Below are 17,988 nucleotides of genomic sequence, written 5' to 3' on the forward strand. Positions count from 1 at the left end.
ATGTATGGCTTGTTAGGATAGATCAATATTTGGCTGAGATACAACTTATTGAATATCTGGAATCTGAGGGCGCAAAAATCTAAATATTGAGAAAAAAGCCTTTAAAGTTGTCCAAATGAAATTCTTAGCAATACATATTACCAATCAAAAATTAAGTTTTGATATATATTTGCGGTAGGAAATTTACTATTTGAAATTTACCTAATGATTTTTGTCATGAAAGAAAAATCGATCATTTTGAATTTTTAGCGATTGCTACAAATATACCCGTGCTACATAACACTGGTTTTGTGGTCCAGAGTCACATATAGTATGGATGTTCATGCCATTTATTTTGTTATATTTTATTTTAAAAGTATTATTTTTGTTACATTTACTAACACTTATTTTTGTAGTATTTATTATATATTCATTATATTTATTTTATATATATATTTTTTTGTGTGAGATTAAAACAATGCCAATCAAGTGTGAAAATGAAACTATACTAAAACTATTTTTCCAGGAACTGGAATCATAAAACGAATATGAAGCCATAGTATAATCATAATAAGTAATTTATGCAAGTTAGTTACAGATGTAATCGCTTTTTTCATCTGTCACTCAGTTTAAGTTTAGATTGGGCGATAATATTTTCAAAACCAGTTTATTTGGGGTTACTGAAAAATATAAACTACAAATCCCACAATGTATTTATGACGCAAGCTGTCCATCTGTTTGCCTTGCTAAACTGTCGCACACGTTTGCTAAATTGTGCAATATGAGGTATCTTAAAGTATTAGTAATGCACATAAATATTATTATATAACTGCATTGTAGGTGTTTAGATTTTTAAAATAATGTCTTGGGTCTTTCTCCCCCCCTTTTTTTTCAGGCAAAAACAAAGCCACCTATAATCACGAGCTCCGACAAGGAAGGAAGCATCACCTGCTATCCCGAGGATCTTGTTATTGCTCCAAAAGCCGATTAATTCTCACTATTTACAGACCACAACAAACGCCTAATTCTTTTTTCTTTTATTACCTCCTTATTGATTTCGGAAATTAAAGTTTCTTTGCTTTAGGCTTCGATATAATCGCTCCAATATGTCTTCTGTGGAGTTTGAAAAGCTGCATGAGATGTATAGATCTCTGTATGACGAAGTGAAGTTAATGCCTGAACGGGCGCAGAGGTGCCAGGGAGGTAAATAAACTCTTCATATCTATAACAAAATCCTGACAGCAGGATTTGATATTTGAGCTGTTTATATTGTTTATATAGTCTCCGTGTGGACAGAAATAAGGTTTTTTTTTTCTAAGCATATGTTTTTGCTTTTCAATTAAATTTTACTTACTATTATTATTATTATTATTATTGTTGTTGTTGTTAAAATGCTACAGATTCAACGTTATGAACCAATATCTGTTGTTTAATCTGCATTGTTATTACGTTATTACTCTATATTCTGTTTCTATTCTATCTTCTTGTTTCCTTTTTATTTATTATTTTAAAAAACTGACCCTCTAACACTAGCATTTTTTGTTCTTTCTCTATTTAATCTACTTCTTTTTAATTACTATGAAAAAAAAAAACAATAACTTGACCCTAGCTCTATCTATTCTGTTTCTTTTCTATCTAGCTATTATTCTTTTTATTTATGATAAAAAAAAACACCTTGCTATGTGTACTGCGTTAGACTAATCGGGACTTGTTACACTTACATATGTGACCCTGGACCACAAAACTAGTCATAAGGTTAAATTTTACAAAACTGAGATGTATATATAATATGAAAGCTCAGTAAATAAGCTTTCTATTGATATATGGTTTGTTAGGATAGGACAATATTTGGCCGAGATACATCTATTTGAAAATCAGGAATCTGAGGGTGCAAAAAAATCAAAATCCTGAGAAAATCACCTTTAAAGTTGTCCAAATTAGGATCTTAACAATGCATATTACTAATCAAAAATTACATTTTGATACATTTACAGTAGGAATTTTACAAAAAATCTTCATGGAACATTATCTTTGCTTAATGTCCTAATGATTTTTGACATAAAAGAAAAATCAATAATTTTGACCCATGCAATGTATTTTTGGCTATTGCTACAAACATACCCCAGCGACTTAAGACTGGTTTTGTGGTCCAGGGTCACATATTGTTGCTCGTTTGTTATTTTGATTGCTTCTGTTGCCCTCATTTGTAAGTTGCTGGATAAAAGCATCTGCTAAATGATTAAATGTAATGTAAATAAATTAGTGATATATTGTTTTGTTCATATTAACACATTAATGATATTAATTTACTCTTTTGTTTTCCAGAGGAAAGGAAGAGGATTGTCAGAGACTTTGATGAGCGTGTTTCAGAGGCTGAAGAAGTGGTAAGTTAGTTGTCGGTCTGAATTTACACTACTAGTTGAATGTTTGGGCACAATTTTAAAATTATGATTTGACCTAGAAAAGTCACGTGTAAATGTCTATAGTAATTTATAAACTTCTAAAATAATATATAAATAATTGGCTACACTCTAAAAAATTCTAGGTTAAAAATAACCCAACTTGGGTTATTTGGCATCCCATCACTGGGTATCCCAGCGCTAGTTATTTTGACCCAGGTGGTTGGGTTGTTTTATTTAAGCCAACTATTGTTTAAAAATTATTATATGAAATAAAATAATAAAAATAGCAAATTAAATTAAATTAAAAGTAGCATTTTAATTTAAGTGTATTCAACCGTTCTCTGTAATCACTTTTCACCGGAATAGTGCTAATTCTCCTGCCGGTGTGTCCCCGAAATCTTAGCCGGTTATGGGCTGCTGTTCGCGGGGGGAAATTACGAACCTCAGACTGCTGTCTCGTGTTTCACTCGTAGCTGAAAAATGCTGTGACTGACTCCATAAACAAAGATTAAAGACTGAGATTAGAGAACATAATTCAACATCAAATTCAATTAAATCAAATTCAGTATTATAACAAATTAAATCAGTTTATGCAAGGCAAAAGGCATTTCCATCATGTGAAAGGACTGCTGCTGATGCAGTTGACTGACATCTCGTCCTTGTATGTTCCATTTCGTAAAATAATATTTTTACAGCACAGTAAAGACATTATAAATTAAATAGAATGTACGCAAAACCTTTATTTTGCTGAAGAAGTGCATGGTGGTGCTGACCACCACTCTCTCCTGTAGAGGACGGAAAAACCCCATGCACTGACTGTAACTCAACAGCTGGGTTGTTTCATCGGAGAAAAAAAATAACCTAGCAATAAAAGTGACTACAAAAAAAAAAAAAAACTACTCCGCACCTGGTTAAAAAAATATTAACAATAACCTAATAAAATGACCAAATAAGCGGAACCCAGCATTTGGGTTTAAAAAAAATATCCCAGCATTTTTATAGTGTAGAAAAACTACCTAGCACCTGGATAAAAATGTTTAAAATAACCGAATAAAATGACCCAACAGGCTAAACCCAGCATTTGGATTAAAGTAAGTGTAGTAGTGTAGTAATTGCTTTTTGCCAGTGCAACTCTGGAATTTTATCTATTTATTTTAATGACATTTGATTTGCCAGCTGTCATAAGCTTTAAGCAAAACTTAGCAATGGGAAAGTTTCACGATATTTTAATATATTTAAATATTTTTACATCAACACAGCACTGTTGTATAAAAATATTCTTTTAAATAGTGAGAACCTTGGTGACATTTGCAAGTGCTTTTATCCAATGCGACATTCAAATTAAGAAAAATACGTATACTGTATTTATAATATACCCTGCCAAGTGAATTAGAAATCTAGATGAGGAAACAGAATTATGATAGTCTCAGCAAAACTGGTGTAGGTTGGCATTTCATTCAACCAGAGAGGAGCAGAGGGGGTTAAGGTTTTGGATGATATGCAACTTTGCATTCAAAGTATTTGTATTTAGATCAGTTAAGAGACACCAGGTGGCAGTAGTGCTTTATACAACAAGTGACAGTCTGCCTTGTCAGGACACACAAACCCGTGTTAAGTGTTTTGAATCATTTGTATTGTGTGTAGACAAGTTACTATTGTTGCATTGTATTACTATTATTTGAATGTGAAATGTAACTATATGTAACTCTACAAAACGATAACACCGTACATTAGCTCATTCTTATGTGAACCTGGACCACAAAACCAGTCATAAGTAGCACTGATATATTTGTAGCAATAGTCAACAATACAATGTATGGGTCAAAATGATAATTTATTATTTTAAGACAGAAATCATTCATATTTTAAGTAAAGATCATGTTCCATGAAAATATGTTGTAAATTTCCTACAATAAAATCAAAACATATATTTTATTAGTAATATACATTGCTAAGAACTTCACTTGAACAACTTTAAAGGTGATTTTCTCAATATATAAATAGTTGTATCTCAGCCAAATATCCTATTCTAACAAACCATACATCAATGGAAAGCTTATTTATTCAGATTTATAAATCCAAATTTCAAAAAATCGACCCTTATGACTGGTTTTGTGGTTCATGGTCACAGATGATTCTTTCCTGCACTGTACTGCTCAAAAGTCTGGTGTCAGTAAGATTTTTTTTAGAAGAACCGAATGCTTATATTTAGCAAGGATGCTTTAAATGAATAGACTTTTATTATGTTATAAAAAAAGTTCTTTTTAAAAAAAAAATTGTTTATTTGAACTTTCTATTGTTCAAAGAATCCAGAAAAAATGTATCATGGTTTTAACAAAGATAACAATAAAAGAAACGAAATGATAAAATATATATATATATATATAATTTTTTTTTTTTTTTTTTTTTAAACCAAATCAGCATATTTTGAAGGATCATGTGACACTGAAGACTGGAGTAATGATGCTGAAAATGTCATCAAAGGAATAAGCAACAGTTTTAATGTACAATAAAACAGTGACTTCTTAATATTACAGTTTTACTGTATTTTTTATCAAACAAGTTTATCAGTGAATGTGCGATGTCTCTTCCAGCTTCAGGGCATGGAACAGGAGCTGTTTGGTGCTCCATCATCCTACCGAACCCCCATGTCAACAAAGATTCGACTGTACCGGCGAGATCTGGCCAAACTACAGAGAGACATACGCCTCTCAGCGACACAGGGGTTTTCAAGTCAGATTGGAGATGGCAGACAAGGGATTTATGCTGCTCAGAATGACCAGAGTGTGAGTAGAGTTTTGTCAGTCCTTCACTAAAAGAAGTACTACTTCACATAGGGGTGGGTGATATGGCAAAAATATCACGATTTATGATTTTATCACAATTCTTTGTCATGTTGGTTTTACTATTTTGCAAGTTGTCTGAGCAGTACAGCCAAACTAATTTCCCTATTAAAATGTCCCTTTTAGGCTTAATGTTACAAATACACATAATATACAAATAAAACAAACTGTGCTTTAATTTTCAAGTACAGTTGGTGTAATTTTTAAGAAATTGAATGAACAAAAATAAAACACTATATACACTACGTACATAAATTATACACTGATTCTTATTAAAGCAACTGAGTCAAGAGCAGTGAGTGATTTTTCTTTGTGTTTTGTTTTATTAGCCTACCATCACCCAAAAATGACAATTCTGTCATTATTTACTCACTTTTTAATTTTAAACATAAAACATTCATAATGTTGAACATAAAACTTATTTTGAAGAATGTGGGTAACCAAGGCAGCATGTTTAGTCTTTAAGAGCTGCACGCATCGGATATACAGTCGTGGCCAAAAGTTTTGAGAATGACACAAATATTAGTTTTCACAAAGTTTGCTGCTAAACTGCTTTTAAATCTTTGTTTCAGTTATTTGTGTGATGTACTGAAATATAATTACAAGCACTTCATACGTTTCAAAGGCTTTTATCGACAATTACATGACATTTATGCAAAGAGTCAGTATTTGCAGTGTTGGCCCTTCTTTTTCAGGACCTCTGCAATTCGACTGGGCATGCTCTCAATCAACTTCTGGGCCAAATCCTGACTGATAGCAACCCATTCTTTCATAATCACTTCTTGGAGTTTGTCAGATTTAGTGGGTTTTTGTTTGTCCATCCGCCTCTTGAGGATTGACCACAAGTTCTCAATGGGATTAAGATCTGGGGAGTTTCCAGGCCATGGACCCAAAATTTCAACGTTTTGGTCTCCGAGCCACTTAGTTATCACTTTTGCCTTATGGCACGGTGCTCCATCATGCTGGAAAATGCATTGTTCTTCACCTAACTGTTGTTTGATTGTTGGAAGAAGTTGCTGTTGGAGGGTGTTTTGGTACCATTCTTTATTCATGGCTGTGGTTTTGGGCAAAATTGTGAGTGAGCCCACTCCCTTGGATGAGAAGCAACCCCACACATGAATGGTCTCAGGATGCTTTACTGTTGGCATGACACAGGACTGATGGTAGCACTCACCTTTTCTTCTCCGGACAAGCCTTTTTCCAGATGCCCCAAACAATCAGAAAGAGGCTTCATCGGAGAATATGACTTTGCCCCAGTCCTCAGCAGTCCATTCGCCATACTTTTTGCAGAAGATCAATCTGTCCCTGATGGTTTTTTTTGTAGAGAAGTGGCTTCTTTGCTGCCCTTCTTGTTTATTTATGTAATTCTCAAAACTTTTGGCCACGACTTTACAGGCGCACATCCTTTTTCTCTCAACTGTTTACTTTCGCTTTAGAAATAACCAACTGTTATTTCTGCCAGAACAGGACAAAATAACGTTATTTATCCGGCAAGGCTTTGTATGCAAATAATGTACTTTTGTGATTGCGAATAAGTGCAGTGTCCCATGTTGTACAGTATATTGAGAGGGATGTACGCTGAAGCACGATACTGCAATTTTCAAAAGCAGATTGTGGAGACATTTTAATCGTCCACGATCAAAAATCGTCATATCGCACACCCCTAACTTCACATAATAATGAATTACACACATTTGGGTGCATTTAAAAAGGTTAGGGTTAGAAGGTGATGATTTTCTCTTACCTGTGGAACACAAAGTGATTAATGGGGGAAGATGGTCATACAATAAGGGTAAGCAAATGATGTCACAGTTTTCTGTCTCGGTTGTACTGAACCTTTAATGACAGCAGAGAACACATTTATATAATGGTAAACTCATGTTACCAAGGATAGACAAATTTTACCATCATTGACTTGGATTTACACTTACACATATAATACTCCTTGATTACACACACGACTTCCAAACAGCTTGATTGACAGGTGATCTGACCAATCGTGACAATGAATCCTCCATTATGTCTGACAATCAAATCAAACAGGAAAGTAGAATAACTTCGGTGGACATAAACTTAAAAAATTGTGTGTATTGACATCTTTCTGTGCTTGAAAATATGTTCTGATATCCATTCATGTTTATTTTGTGTTCAAGTAAATAAGAAAAGATAATCGGTTCACGTTTCGATTGTATAAGGCAATACAGTAATCTGTCATGACACATTAAAGAGCCACAAAACGGTATTTATTGTTTGAATTTCTTAAATGACAACATTTTAAAGTGGAGACTTTGTTTCATAACAGAAGTAACCTGCTCTGTCTTGTCTGTCTGTGTGTTGTCAGTTTCCTCTTTTTTCCGCAATGTTCTTTTCACTGTGTGAGATTATGATGTGTAGTGTGAGAGTGGCATTGTTTGTTGGACATAGCAACATTAACTAAAGTGGGTGGGTTTTTGCGAAGGGTCAATTGCACAATGATGATTACTAGAAAATTTCTACATCTTTCCTGTTGGATCTAGTTCTCATCCAGCTGTAACTGGCTACACCACAAATGGGTATTCCTAAAGGAAGTACGTAAATCTGTTGACCTTTTTAGATCTTAATCATCATGTGTGTTTTTTAATGACACGCCTGAAGTTGTCTGCATTCCATAAGTTAATGTGTTTCACAATAACGTCCTTCTCACCTCAGGCTTCTGGTAATTCTGTTGTATGTTATGTTATGAGAGAATCTGGTTGCTTGTTCTCAGAATGCGTTAATAACATACCAAGCTTAGCTTAATAACAGATTGCTATACCATACTCTTTGGCTATACCTTGAGGGGTAAACTGATATCAGATATAAAGAATGCACTGTGTTTTTTAGCACAAGATGGTAAACATCTTCTTGGTAGCTAGACTTTTGATTTTTTGATTAGTTGATTGAGGGGAGGGGAATATACATTCAAACTTCGTTAATCTTCAAAACACAAATTAAGATATTTTTGATGAAATCCAAGAGTTTTTTGACCCTGCGTAGACAGCAACACAACTTCATTCACAACAGTCATTCCGTGTGAATTCAAGTCAAGTCAAGTCAAGGCAAGCTTTATTGTCATTCCATTACATGTGTGAACATACAGTGGAAAGAAATTGTGTCTTGCGGGACCAAATAAAAACACACAACACTAGACGTAAGAGCAATTTTCTAAACCTATACATAGCTAACTTACTGAAGCGGATATCTAACTATACATATAATATAAAAAGTTGACTATACACAACCTAAGACAGACTATGTACTACATAATACTGTACAATATTGTGCAAGATATTGTGCAAAAGAGATATTAAGGTCAAAAAGCACGTCATGCAATATGTTAAATAAATACACATATATGCATTTGTGTTATCTTGTTGAGTCTTTGTAACATGGAGTGTTTGTAAGAAAGTGTCTGGTGCATATAGAGAGAAGAGTGTTTCTAGAGGTGGTTTGATCAGCCCACTCAAGTGTGTAGCAAACTCAGAATTGCACTAATTTTTTGAGGTTTTCAACAGATTTCATGTCGTTTGGCGAGACATATTTACCGATATTTTTTTCTGAAGAAAGTTAGACATGTAAAGTAATGAAAGCCAAAATTTTAAATGTCAGGGATGAAAATTTACTGAGTAATTTACTGTTTTGTAGAGGGGGAACAAAATGCCAAAATTCACCTAAGATTCAGTCAAATTACAAATGACTTAAGAAAGATGGCAGCATCATAATGTTAATTTTACACAGAGATTGGGAGGTCTTTTAGTAAAATCTGTTGACTTCAGCATTCTTTGTTAGATTATATGCCAATAATGACCATTCAAAAATGGGGAAACAGCACTTTTTAAGTTTTTTTCTCAAAGGTTTGCATGCCGGCAACTCAAGAAGTATTAAAGATATCTTGATGTCCTCTGATATATTGGGTCTTAACAAACTTCTTTTGGCATATACATTTTTAATGCCCTGTATGATTAGGTTCCAGAGATTTTGGAATTTTAATATGGCTCCAAGAGTAAATCGTTAAAATGTACACCCATTTATGAATGGTTACCATTGGCACATAATGCAATAAAGACAACAGATTTTACTAACAGACCTACCAATCTCTGTGTAAAAGTAAAATTCTGAAAATTGCCATTTTGATCCCTTCTTCACAAAATAATAGATTGCTCCGTACATATTCATTCATGACATTTATAAGTTTGGCTGTCATCACAATACATGTCTACTTTCTTCAGAAAAAATAATAGCAAAATCAAAAAGGGAAATTTGGTTGATTTGACACGGAATGACCCAAATGACACGTTCAAAACGTTCTAAATGTGTGTTCCGAAGACGAACAAAGGTCTTACGGGTTTGGAACAACATGAGCGCGAGTAATTATTGCCAGAATTTATATTTTTGTGTGAACTAACCCTTTAAGTAGACACAACAAACATATTTCAAAAATTACAACTAATGCTTGTAATAATAACAACATAAGGATAATATTACAACGTAGGGATATAAGGACAGCTTTGTATATTGACCCAAAGTTTTCGTCATTGTTATGCAATTCTAAAAATAAAACTGAGATCTATAACAGATCCACCCTGTTTGCCATAAACATGCATAACATGAGGCTGCAACGATACCTGTTGCACTGGAATGGAACAAACTTTCTCTTTTGCATACACAGAAGGTTGCCTTGAGCAAGGTTATGCATTATGTCCCAAGAGTCCTGTTTCTAAACTCTTTGAAACTGAGGAAGTGAAGGTCATCAGAAAGACCTGAAAAGAAGAACATATTCTTAATTTTAAATGGACTTTACAGATTTATAATGGATTTATTTGTGTGCGTTTTTTGAGTACTTGTTTGATTCAGTGACAGTCAAAAGGAAAGGAGGTGAAGTGAGGCCAAGTATGGTGATCCATACTCGGAATTTGTGCTCTGCATTTAACCCATCCAAGTGCACACACAGTAGTGAACACACACACACCGTGAACACACACCCGGAGCAGTGGGCAGCCATATTGCTATTGCTGCAGTGTCCGGGGAGCAGTTGGGGGTTCGATGCCTTGCTCAAGGGACTCACCTCAGTCGTGGTTTTGAGGGTGGAGAGAGTGCTGGTTATTCACTTCCCCCACCTACAATCCCTGCCGGACCTGAGACTCGAACCCGCAACCTTCGGGTTACAAGTCCGACACTAACAATTAGGCCACGGCTGCCCAAAAGAGCAATAGTCAGCAACAGTTACTGCTCACTTTTCTCATCGGTGTTCAGTTCGATACATAATCGTCCCATTCATTTTTTGGTCACCTTTCTTCAGTTAGACATGCTAGACAAGACAAGTTTTGAATCGCATCAATCAGCGTTGAGATGACAGACTTACATAATTGGAGTCCATGCCAAGAACATATTTAAAGATCAAACTAAAATAAAATGACTCATCCCATGATACATTTTGCATAATTGGAATGAACCAAAAAAAGCATACATAATAGGACTGTTGTGTAATGCTATATTACATAAGGTTTTAAATTATGCAATATAAGTAGGTCATATTATAATTAAATCATTCAACAGAAATGTCCACTTTTGGTATGGAAATATGTCTTAAAATGTATTTATTTAAAAATGTATTTTATTTAAACTTAGACTACATTATTAGATTACCTTTTGACTTTATGAATACTGTGACGAGTCGGCTGCCTCCCCCCCTAATTTTCATCACCACCCCGTCCCTTATTCGCCGCCCTTCTCCAGGCTCCTGACGGGAGTGGGTGTGTAGGGGAGAGGAGGGGCGAGTAATCGGCTCGGGCTGGCGGCGTGTGATGAGGACACGTGAAGGAAATGAAGCCTCATCACCGCCGCTGTTTAAATCCCGAGCGCGCCTCTCCTCAGGAGACCGGTCTCTCCCCCGTGCATGCACGCTGGTGTCCTCGCGGGTTCAGGAAGGGGTGAAGAGGGAATCCCGCGCCGACCAGGAGGACGAGCCGCCGGACCCGTGGTCCGGCTGAAGCCGCCAGATGCCGCCGCCCCAGCACCGGACATCTCGAGAGGGATGAAGCAGCCAGAGATGCCGCCGCCCCAGCACCCCGGTGCCAGCACGGGGAGCGCGTGCGGCCGCCGGACTCCGCCCCTTTCCTGGACCCTTCCCCATCGGACACTCCCCATCCTCCACGCAACCCTAGCACTCGAGGACACCAGATCCCCCTTTTATTTTGGACACTTTATTTCCCTTTTGGACACTTTTCCCCTTATTTTCTGTTTAATAAAAGCCTCTCCGAGGCCTGACGCCACACCCACTGTGTCTGTCGTTTGCCCCTCCCGCCACAGTGGTGGAGAATGCGGGCAAGGCGGGGCTTAGACAGCGCAGTGGGCAACACCTGATGACGTCATTCCCTCTCGCTCGCAAAAGTTCGTGAAAACCCGGACAGGGACGGAGAAACGACGGAGACGGCCTCCCAGCCGCAAGAAGGGTAAGTGATGTTTCAGTTAGTCCCTTATCCTGCGGTTGGTTGAGGCTGTCGACTAATACTGGTTTTTCTGTCCCTGTTCCGGTGTGCTGCGAGAGGGAGCGTTGCCTTGGAGAGGAATCCCCGCCCACTCCGACCGCTGGAGCCTGGATGAGGAAGGTAGCACTCCCGCGTGGGCGGCGACCTCATGACGGGGATGTCGCTTGGGGGGGGAATGTGACGAGTCGGCTGCCTCCCCCCCTAATTTTCATCACCACCCCGTCCCTTATTCGCCGCCCTTCTCCAGGCTCCCGACGGGAGTGGGTGTGTAGGGGAGAGGAGGGGCGAGTAATCGGCTCGGGCAGGCGGCGTGTGATGAGGACACGTGAAGGAAATGAAGCCACATCACCGCTGCTGTTTAAATCCCGAGCGCGCCTCTCCTCAGGAGACTGGTCTCTCCCCCGTGCATGCACGCTGGTGTCCTCGCGGGTCCAGGAAGGGGTGAAGAGGGAATCCCGCGCCGACCAGGTGGACGAGCCGCCGGACCCGTGGTCCGGCTGAAGCCGCCAGATGCCGCCGCCCCAGCACCGGACAGCTCGAGAGGGATGAAGCAGCCAGAGATGCCGCCGCCCCAGCACCCCGGTGCCAGCACGGGGAGCGCGTGCGGCCGCCGGACTCCGCCCCTTTCCTGGACCCTTCCCCATCGGACACTCCCCATCCTCCACGAAACCCTAGCACTCGAGGACACCAGATCCCCCTTTTATTTTGGACACTTTATTTCCCTTTTGGACACTTTTCCCCTTATTTTCTGTTTAATAAAAGCCTCTCCGAGGCCTGACGCCACACCCACTGTGTCTGTCGTTTGCCCCTCCCGCCACAATACACATAAATGACTGCTTTATGAATTTTTTTTTTAATCGTTTTTGTGCGTTTATTTAGCCATAAGGAAGGTGACACCAGTGACAATTTTGGTGGAAAATAGCTGTTGTAAGGTCTAAGGATGTCAAACCACATTGTCAATCATGGTATACTCACTAAATTAAGTAGTCTAATCCATTTGTATTCTTTTATAAGAATACAAATTAACGTGCTGCGTTAACGTGCTGCGTTAACGCGCTGCGTTAACGTGAAACTCTTATCGCGCGATAAAAAAAATATCGCCGTTAATCTATTCTCAAATTTGGGTTGGGAGCTGGGTCTAAACTACGCAAGCTATGATGACTTTCACCTTGATAGTTTAACGCGGATGTATACCGAAGACTATAGAATATGGTCGCGCGTTTAAGTCTCCTCCGCCAAAACACAGACGGGATCGCGTCGTCCTCCATTCATAAAAACCGAATCTACTATAGCGAAATGCCACGTAAATTCGTCGTTTTTTGGATTCATAAATCAAATGTTGGTCAGTCACTTAATTCAAATCGCGATATGGACTAGTGTATGTGAAAACTGAAATGCAAAAAGACAGTTTTAATATGAATCCGATATGTTCCGTTTGCCTAGCTGTATGTATGCATTGCGGAGACGAGCTTTTACTACACGCATACTGAAACACACGTGACGCTCCCGGTAATTTTTGGCATTTTCATCTCACATGAACAGATAAACTCAATCTCCCAAACTGCTGTGAGTGTCACTTTTACCGTTTCATTTGAGAAAACTAGCATCATATCATACTGTATGACACAGAAACTTCACGGCAACCTGTCAAAATAAAAGTACGGTGTAACATGTAATGGGCTGGGTAGGTGTTGACGTTAAAAAAAACACAATCTAATAGGTAGAAAAAATAATTTCATTGTTAGTTAGTTAGTAAACACAAGTACATCTAATTGAACATAATTTATTTTCATCAACAAATTATCATAGAACAGCTTTATGAGCTTTATGATCCATTCTCAAAGACTTTAAGTCATTATTTGGGTAGCACACATATTCTGAATGCCTTCAGCAGAATTCAAATTAGCCATTTTAATCTAGATTAATCTAGATTAATTCCAAGATTTAATCTAGATTAATCTAGATTAAAAAAATTAATCTATGCCCACCCCTAATATATATATATATATATATATATATATATATATAATTTTTTTTTTTTTTTTTTTTTTTTACAATTTTGGTTCATATGAGGTCATACCAGTGAGTTCATTTAAAGCTTCATATGAAATTATAAATTATGAGAATTTCTGAACCAGTGGACTTAGCATGGGCCTTTCTTCATAGATTTTCAGGAAATAGAAAGAAGGAAGTCAAATGATGTCATCAGTGTGATTTTTTTTTTATTTCAAAATAAGAAAAATTGTTAAACAGTAACACAGATGACACAACTCCAGAGGATTTAGTTTTTTTTAATGATATTTACATCATATATTTGAATGAATACATTTAAATTGTTTAAATTGTTGGCAAAAAACAGTTTTTGACCTCTAAATAAAGCACTTTCCCTTTGTACCAGGCTGTGGGGATGAGCAGGTTTGTGGTGCATGGAATTCGATATAATTAATAAAACAACAAATATTGCCACATGGCTCAAGAAGGTGTAATTGTTCAAATAACATTGTTTTATTTTAAAATATAAAGAAATTGCAACTGTAAAGTGTTTTTCAAGCGTAATATAAGTCTAGCGACAAAAAAAGGACCTTTCCATAGAATGACCCATCTTTATAACAATTTATCTATAAAATTTTTATCTATCTATTTATCTATATATACATATATATATATACACATATTTGTAAATAGGTTATGATAATTATGTATATCTATGAATATATATTTTTTTATGGTAGGTCTATCTTAAAAGATGTTTCATAACTTTTGGAATAATTATTTTAAGACTACATCCAAAATATTTAAAGTCAAGTTTGATGTCTGTCCTACTACTGCAGTTGTTAGAATTCCCAAAGTTCGGACTTGGATTTCTTCCAGTCAGTACTAGCCTTCTCTTCATTAGTAGCTAAATAGATGATCTTATTTCTATTTTTCCATGGCATGTGGATACTTTGTATTTTCTAAAGCTGGAAAAGATAAGAATGTTCCCAGTAGGGCAGCTCTGGTTCTTTCCATGATAAATGCCAATGCTTCATAACATTTTAACTCACTTTACTGCTGATTACAATTGTTATGAATTTAATTTTCCATTCAGTGAACGAAAAATTAAAAATTGTGCTCTGTTGCAGTAATGTCTGTATTTCATGTCAGTAATTATGAGTGAATACAGTTTACACTTGTATTATAACGGAGTATGCCGCAGTTAAACAGTTACTAATTGTTGAAATGTTTGTTTTTGCAGACTCATCTGCAGTCTCAGCGTGCTTTGCTTGTCCAGGGGACAGAGTCTCTAAATAATGCGTCAAAGAGTATTGAGCGAACTCAACGGATTGCGGCAGAGACAGACCAAATTGGCACAGACATCATAGAGGAGCTCGGAGAACAGAGAGATCAACTGGACCGCACCAGAGACAGAGTAAGAGAGATATCTAGCCCATCGCCTGTTGTTAAACAAGCAGATACAGTTGCGGTCAAAAGTTTAATGACCCTGTTCAAAAGTTTACATCCCTTTGATTCTTAATACTGTGTTGTTACCTGAATGATCCAGAGCTGTGTGTTTTTGTTTAGGGATAATTGTTTATGAGACCCTTGTTTGTCCTGAACGAGTAAACTGCCTGCTGTTCAGAAAAAATCCTTCATGTCCTACAGATTCTTTGGTTTTCTAGCATTTTTGTGTATTTGAACCCATACCAATGACTGTATGATTTTGAGATCCATGTTTTCACACTGAGGACAACTAAGGGACTCATATGCGATTATTACAGAAGGTTCAAACGCTCACTGATGCTCCAAAAGGAAAAACGATGCATTAAGAGCCAAGGGTGTAAACTTTTGAACAGAATGATGTGAACATTTTTTTATGTTGCCTAAGTGTAATATTTTTTCATTCAGTACTGCTCTTCAAAAGCTAAAGAAGATATTAACATGTTTCCCAGAAGACAAAAGAAGTTAAATTAAAAAAAAAAAATCTTTAAAAGTTAAATCTTCAAATTCAAAAAGTTTTCACCCCCCGCATATGAGTCTCTCAGTTGTCGTCAGTGTGTAAAGATGGATCTCAAAATCATACAGTCATTGTTAGAAAGGGTTCAAATACACAAAAATACTGCAAACCGAAGAATTTGTGGGATTTTTCTGAAGAACAGCTGGCGGTTTAACTGTTCAGGACAAACAAGGGACTCATGAACAACTAACACTAAACAAACAAACAAACAAAAAAAACTCAGCTGTGGATCATTCAGGTAACAACATAGTATTAAGAATCGAGGGGATGTAAACTTTTGAACGGGGTGATTTTTATATATTCAACTTTTCTCTTATTGACTATGTGTAAACATCTTTTATCTGAAATATCTTATTCAGGACAGTACTAAATTAAACTTTTGACCTCAACTGTAATACACCGCAGAAGTGAAATGTGTACAATGACTTCACAACTTATCTTTCTCTGCTCTTACCGCCACCCCCTTCTCTTACTTCATCATCAGTTGGTTCACACTGGTGAGAACCTGAGCCGCAGCAGGAAAATTCTGCGCGCAATGTCCAGACGGTGAGACTCTTATGAAACACATTTTACATCACTAGAATCGTTTCCAAATCTATTTCTGAGAACATACTGAGTCAAACCTCTTCCTTCCCTGTCATTACAGACTGGTGACAAACAAACTGCTACTATCAGTCATTATCATCATGGAGCTGGCTATCTTGGCAGGGGTGGTCTACTTGAAGTTCTTCCGCAAGTAGGCAATGAGACACATGAGACTTTATAAGACTCCACCTTTCCCTCTTCTTATTTCTGATGTTCATGGGTGTCTGACCCGACGACAATGTGCTGGATGCTTTTGTGACTGTGAGTGTCACATGGACGTGTACGGGCAGTTATTTTAAGCGCTAAACTGTATTAGCGTTAAGTACTGCTCTCATGGTTAAAGTTGAGTATGGTACATTGAGACTGCTGGAGGATCAGGACTTGTACAAAAATGGCTGATGCCGTTACTTCCTCCTTAGCTGTCTTGAACAAGGTGCCATATGTAGTGGATGTATGGATTGACGAGTAAACAGAAGGAACCGGTGAAAGAAGTGACAAATAATATATATGCAACCTGTCTACATTTTTACACACCTCAATCATTTTAAAGTGATGGATCACTCAAAAATGATAATTCTGTCATAATTTACTCACTCTTATGTAGTTCCATACAGTGAAATGGGGTCCAAAACATCACTGGTTGGGAATGGAAGGATTTTTTTGTTTCTGAGTGAACTGTCCCTATAACTAATACTGAACTTTGAACTTTTAACAAAATGATCTCAATAGAAGTACATTTTGTATTAGACTTTTTTTGAGACAAGTGTTAACGTGGCATTAAAGGTAATGGGTCTTGGGTTTCATTCTAAAAAAAAAGGGTGTGTTTTCCTTTTAGCTTTTCCTCCAATCAGTCAGAACAGAGCTGAGTGTACTCCAGGACAAGAGAGTGACAGCTATAAACATGCACGTCACTTGCTTCACAAGCCCTGGTTGGATGAAAAAGGGGTGTGTTTAGCCTGTCAGATACGGGGGTAGACATTACTGTAAACATGACTGAGAATAAAGTGACACGAACACCTGCTATAGTGGAAATACCAGTGTCCAGGGCTATCAGGTCACCTTGACATACTGACTTTTTGCCAGCTGACTGATGGTATTTCTAGTCGTGTTAGGGCAAAACATCAGAAGGATGAGTGGAGGGCAGTTATACGCAGTTGTGTTTATGTGAGAAGGTCATTCACCTCTTATACGTTGTTTATAATCCCCATCACGTTCTGCAGACATGTGCTGACCTTTTGATAAGTAACAGGTGAATCAGGTGTTGACTGAGTTATAAGTTAAATCATGCTCGTACTGTTTACTAAAGTAAGCATTTGAGTAATTAATCATCAGAAACAGTAATAACATTTTGCTTATTAATCAAATTAAAATGTGTGTCTGTCTAACTGTAAGTTTCCACATTGTCTTATAAAGTATTTGCATATACGTCACCATTTGTTCAGTTACCCGGACATGTGGCCATATCCGTGATACTTGGATGTAAACAACAGCAGGATTGTTCTGCTAATTTATGCTGTCTAAACCACAGAAAAAACATGTTGAAGCTGCTAAATCATAACGAGAAGGACTTAGTAAGCAGGAAAGGGTGCAATATTTTGACAAACAAAAGTTAAAAGGCAAAGAAGCAGTATTAATTAAGATATTAGCCTAATATTTCACCTAACTGACTGGAAATAATA

At 37.1% G+C, this 17,988-nt stretch overlaps 1 protein-coding gene across 1 annotated transcript; it reads left to right on the plus strand.

The window, feature by feature from the left end:
• Positions 1–1,085: 1,085 nt before the first annotated feature.
• Positions 1,086–16,737, plus strand: vti1b (vesicle transport through interaction with t-SNAREs 1B). Its single transcript, XM_073834932.1, has 6 exons — positions 1,086–1,182; positions 2,305–2,363; positions 4,976–5,167; positions 14,966–15,139; positions 16,209–16,270; positions 16,371–16,737. Exons 1-6 carry the CDS (start codon positions 1,086–1,088, stop codon positions 16,462–16,464), a joined length of 678 nt encoding a protein of 225 aa, XP_073691033.1. The 3' UTR covers positions 16,465–16,737.
• The last annotated feature ends 1,251 nt before the right edge of the window (positions 16,738–17,988 follow it).

The sequence above is a fragment of the Garra rufa genome, chromosome 2, assembly GCF_049309525.1.
Source record: "Garra rufa chromosome 2, GarRuf1.0, whole genome shotgun sequence".
Taxonomy (NCBI): Eukaryota; Metazoa; Chordata; class Actinopteri; order Cypriniformes; family Cyprinidae; genus Garra; species Garra rufa.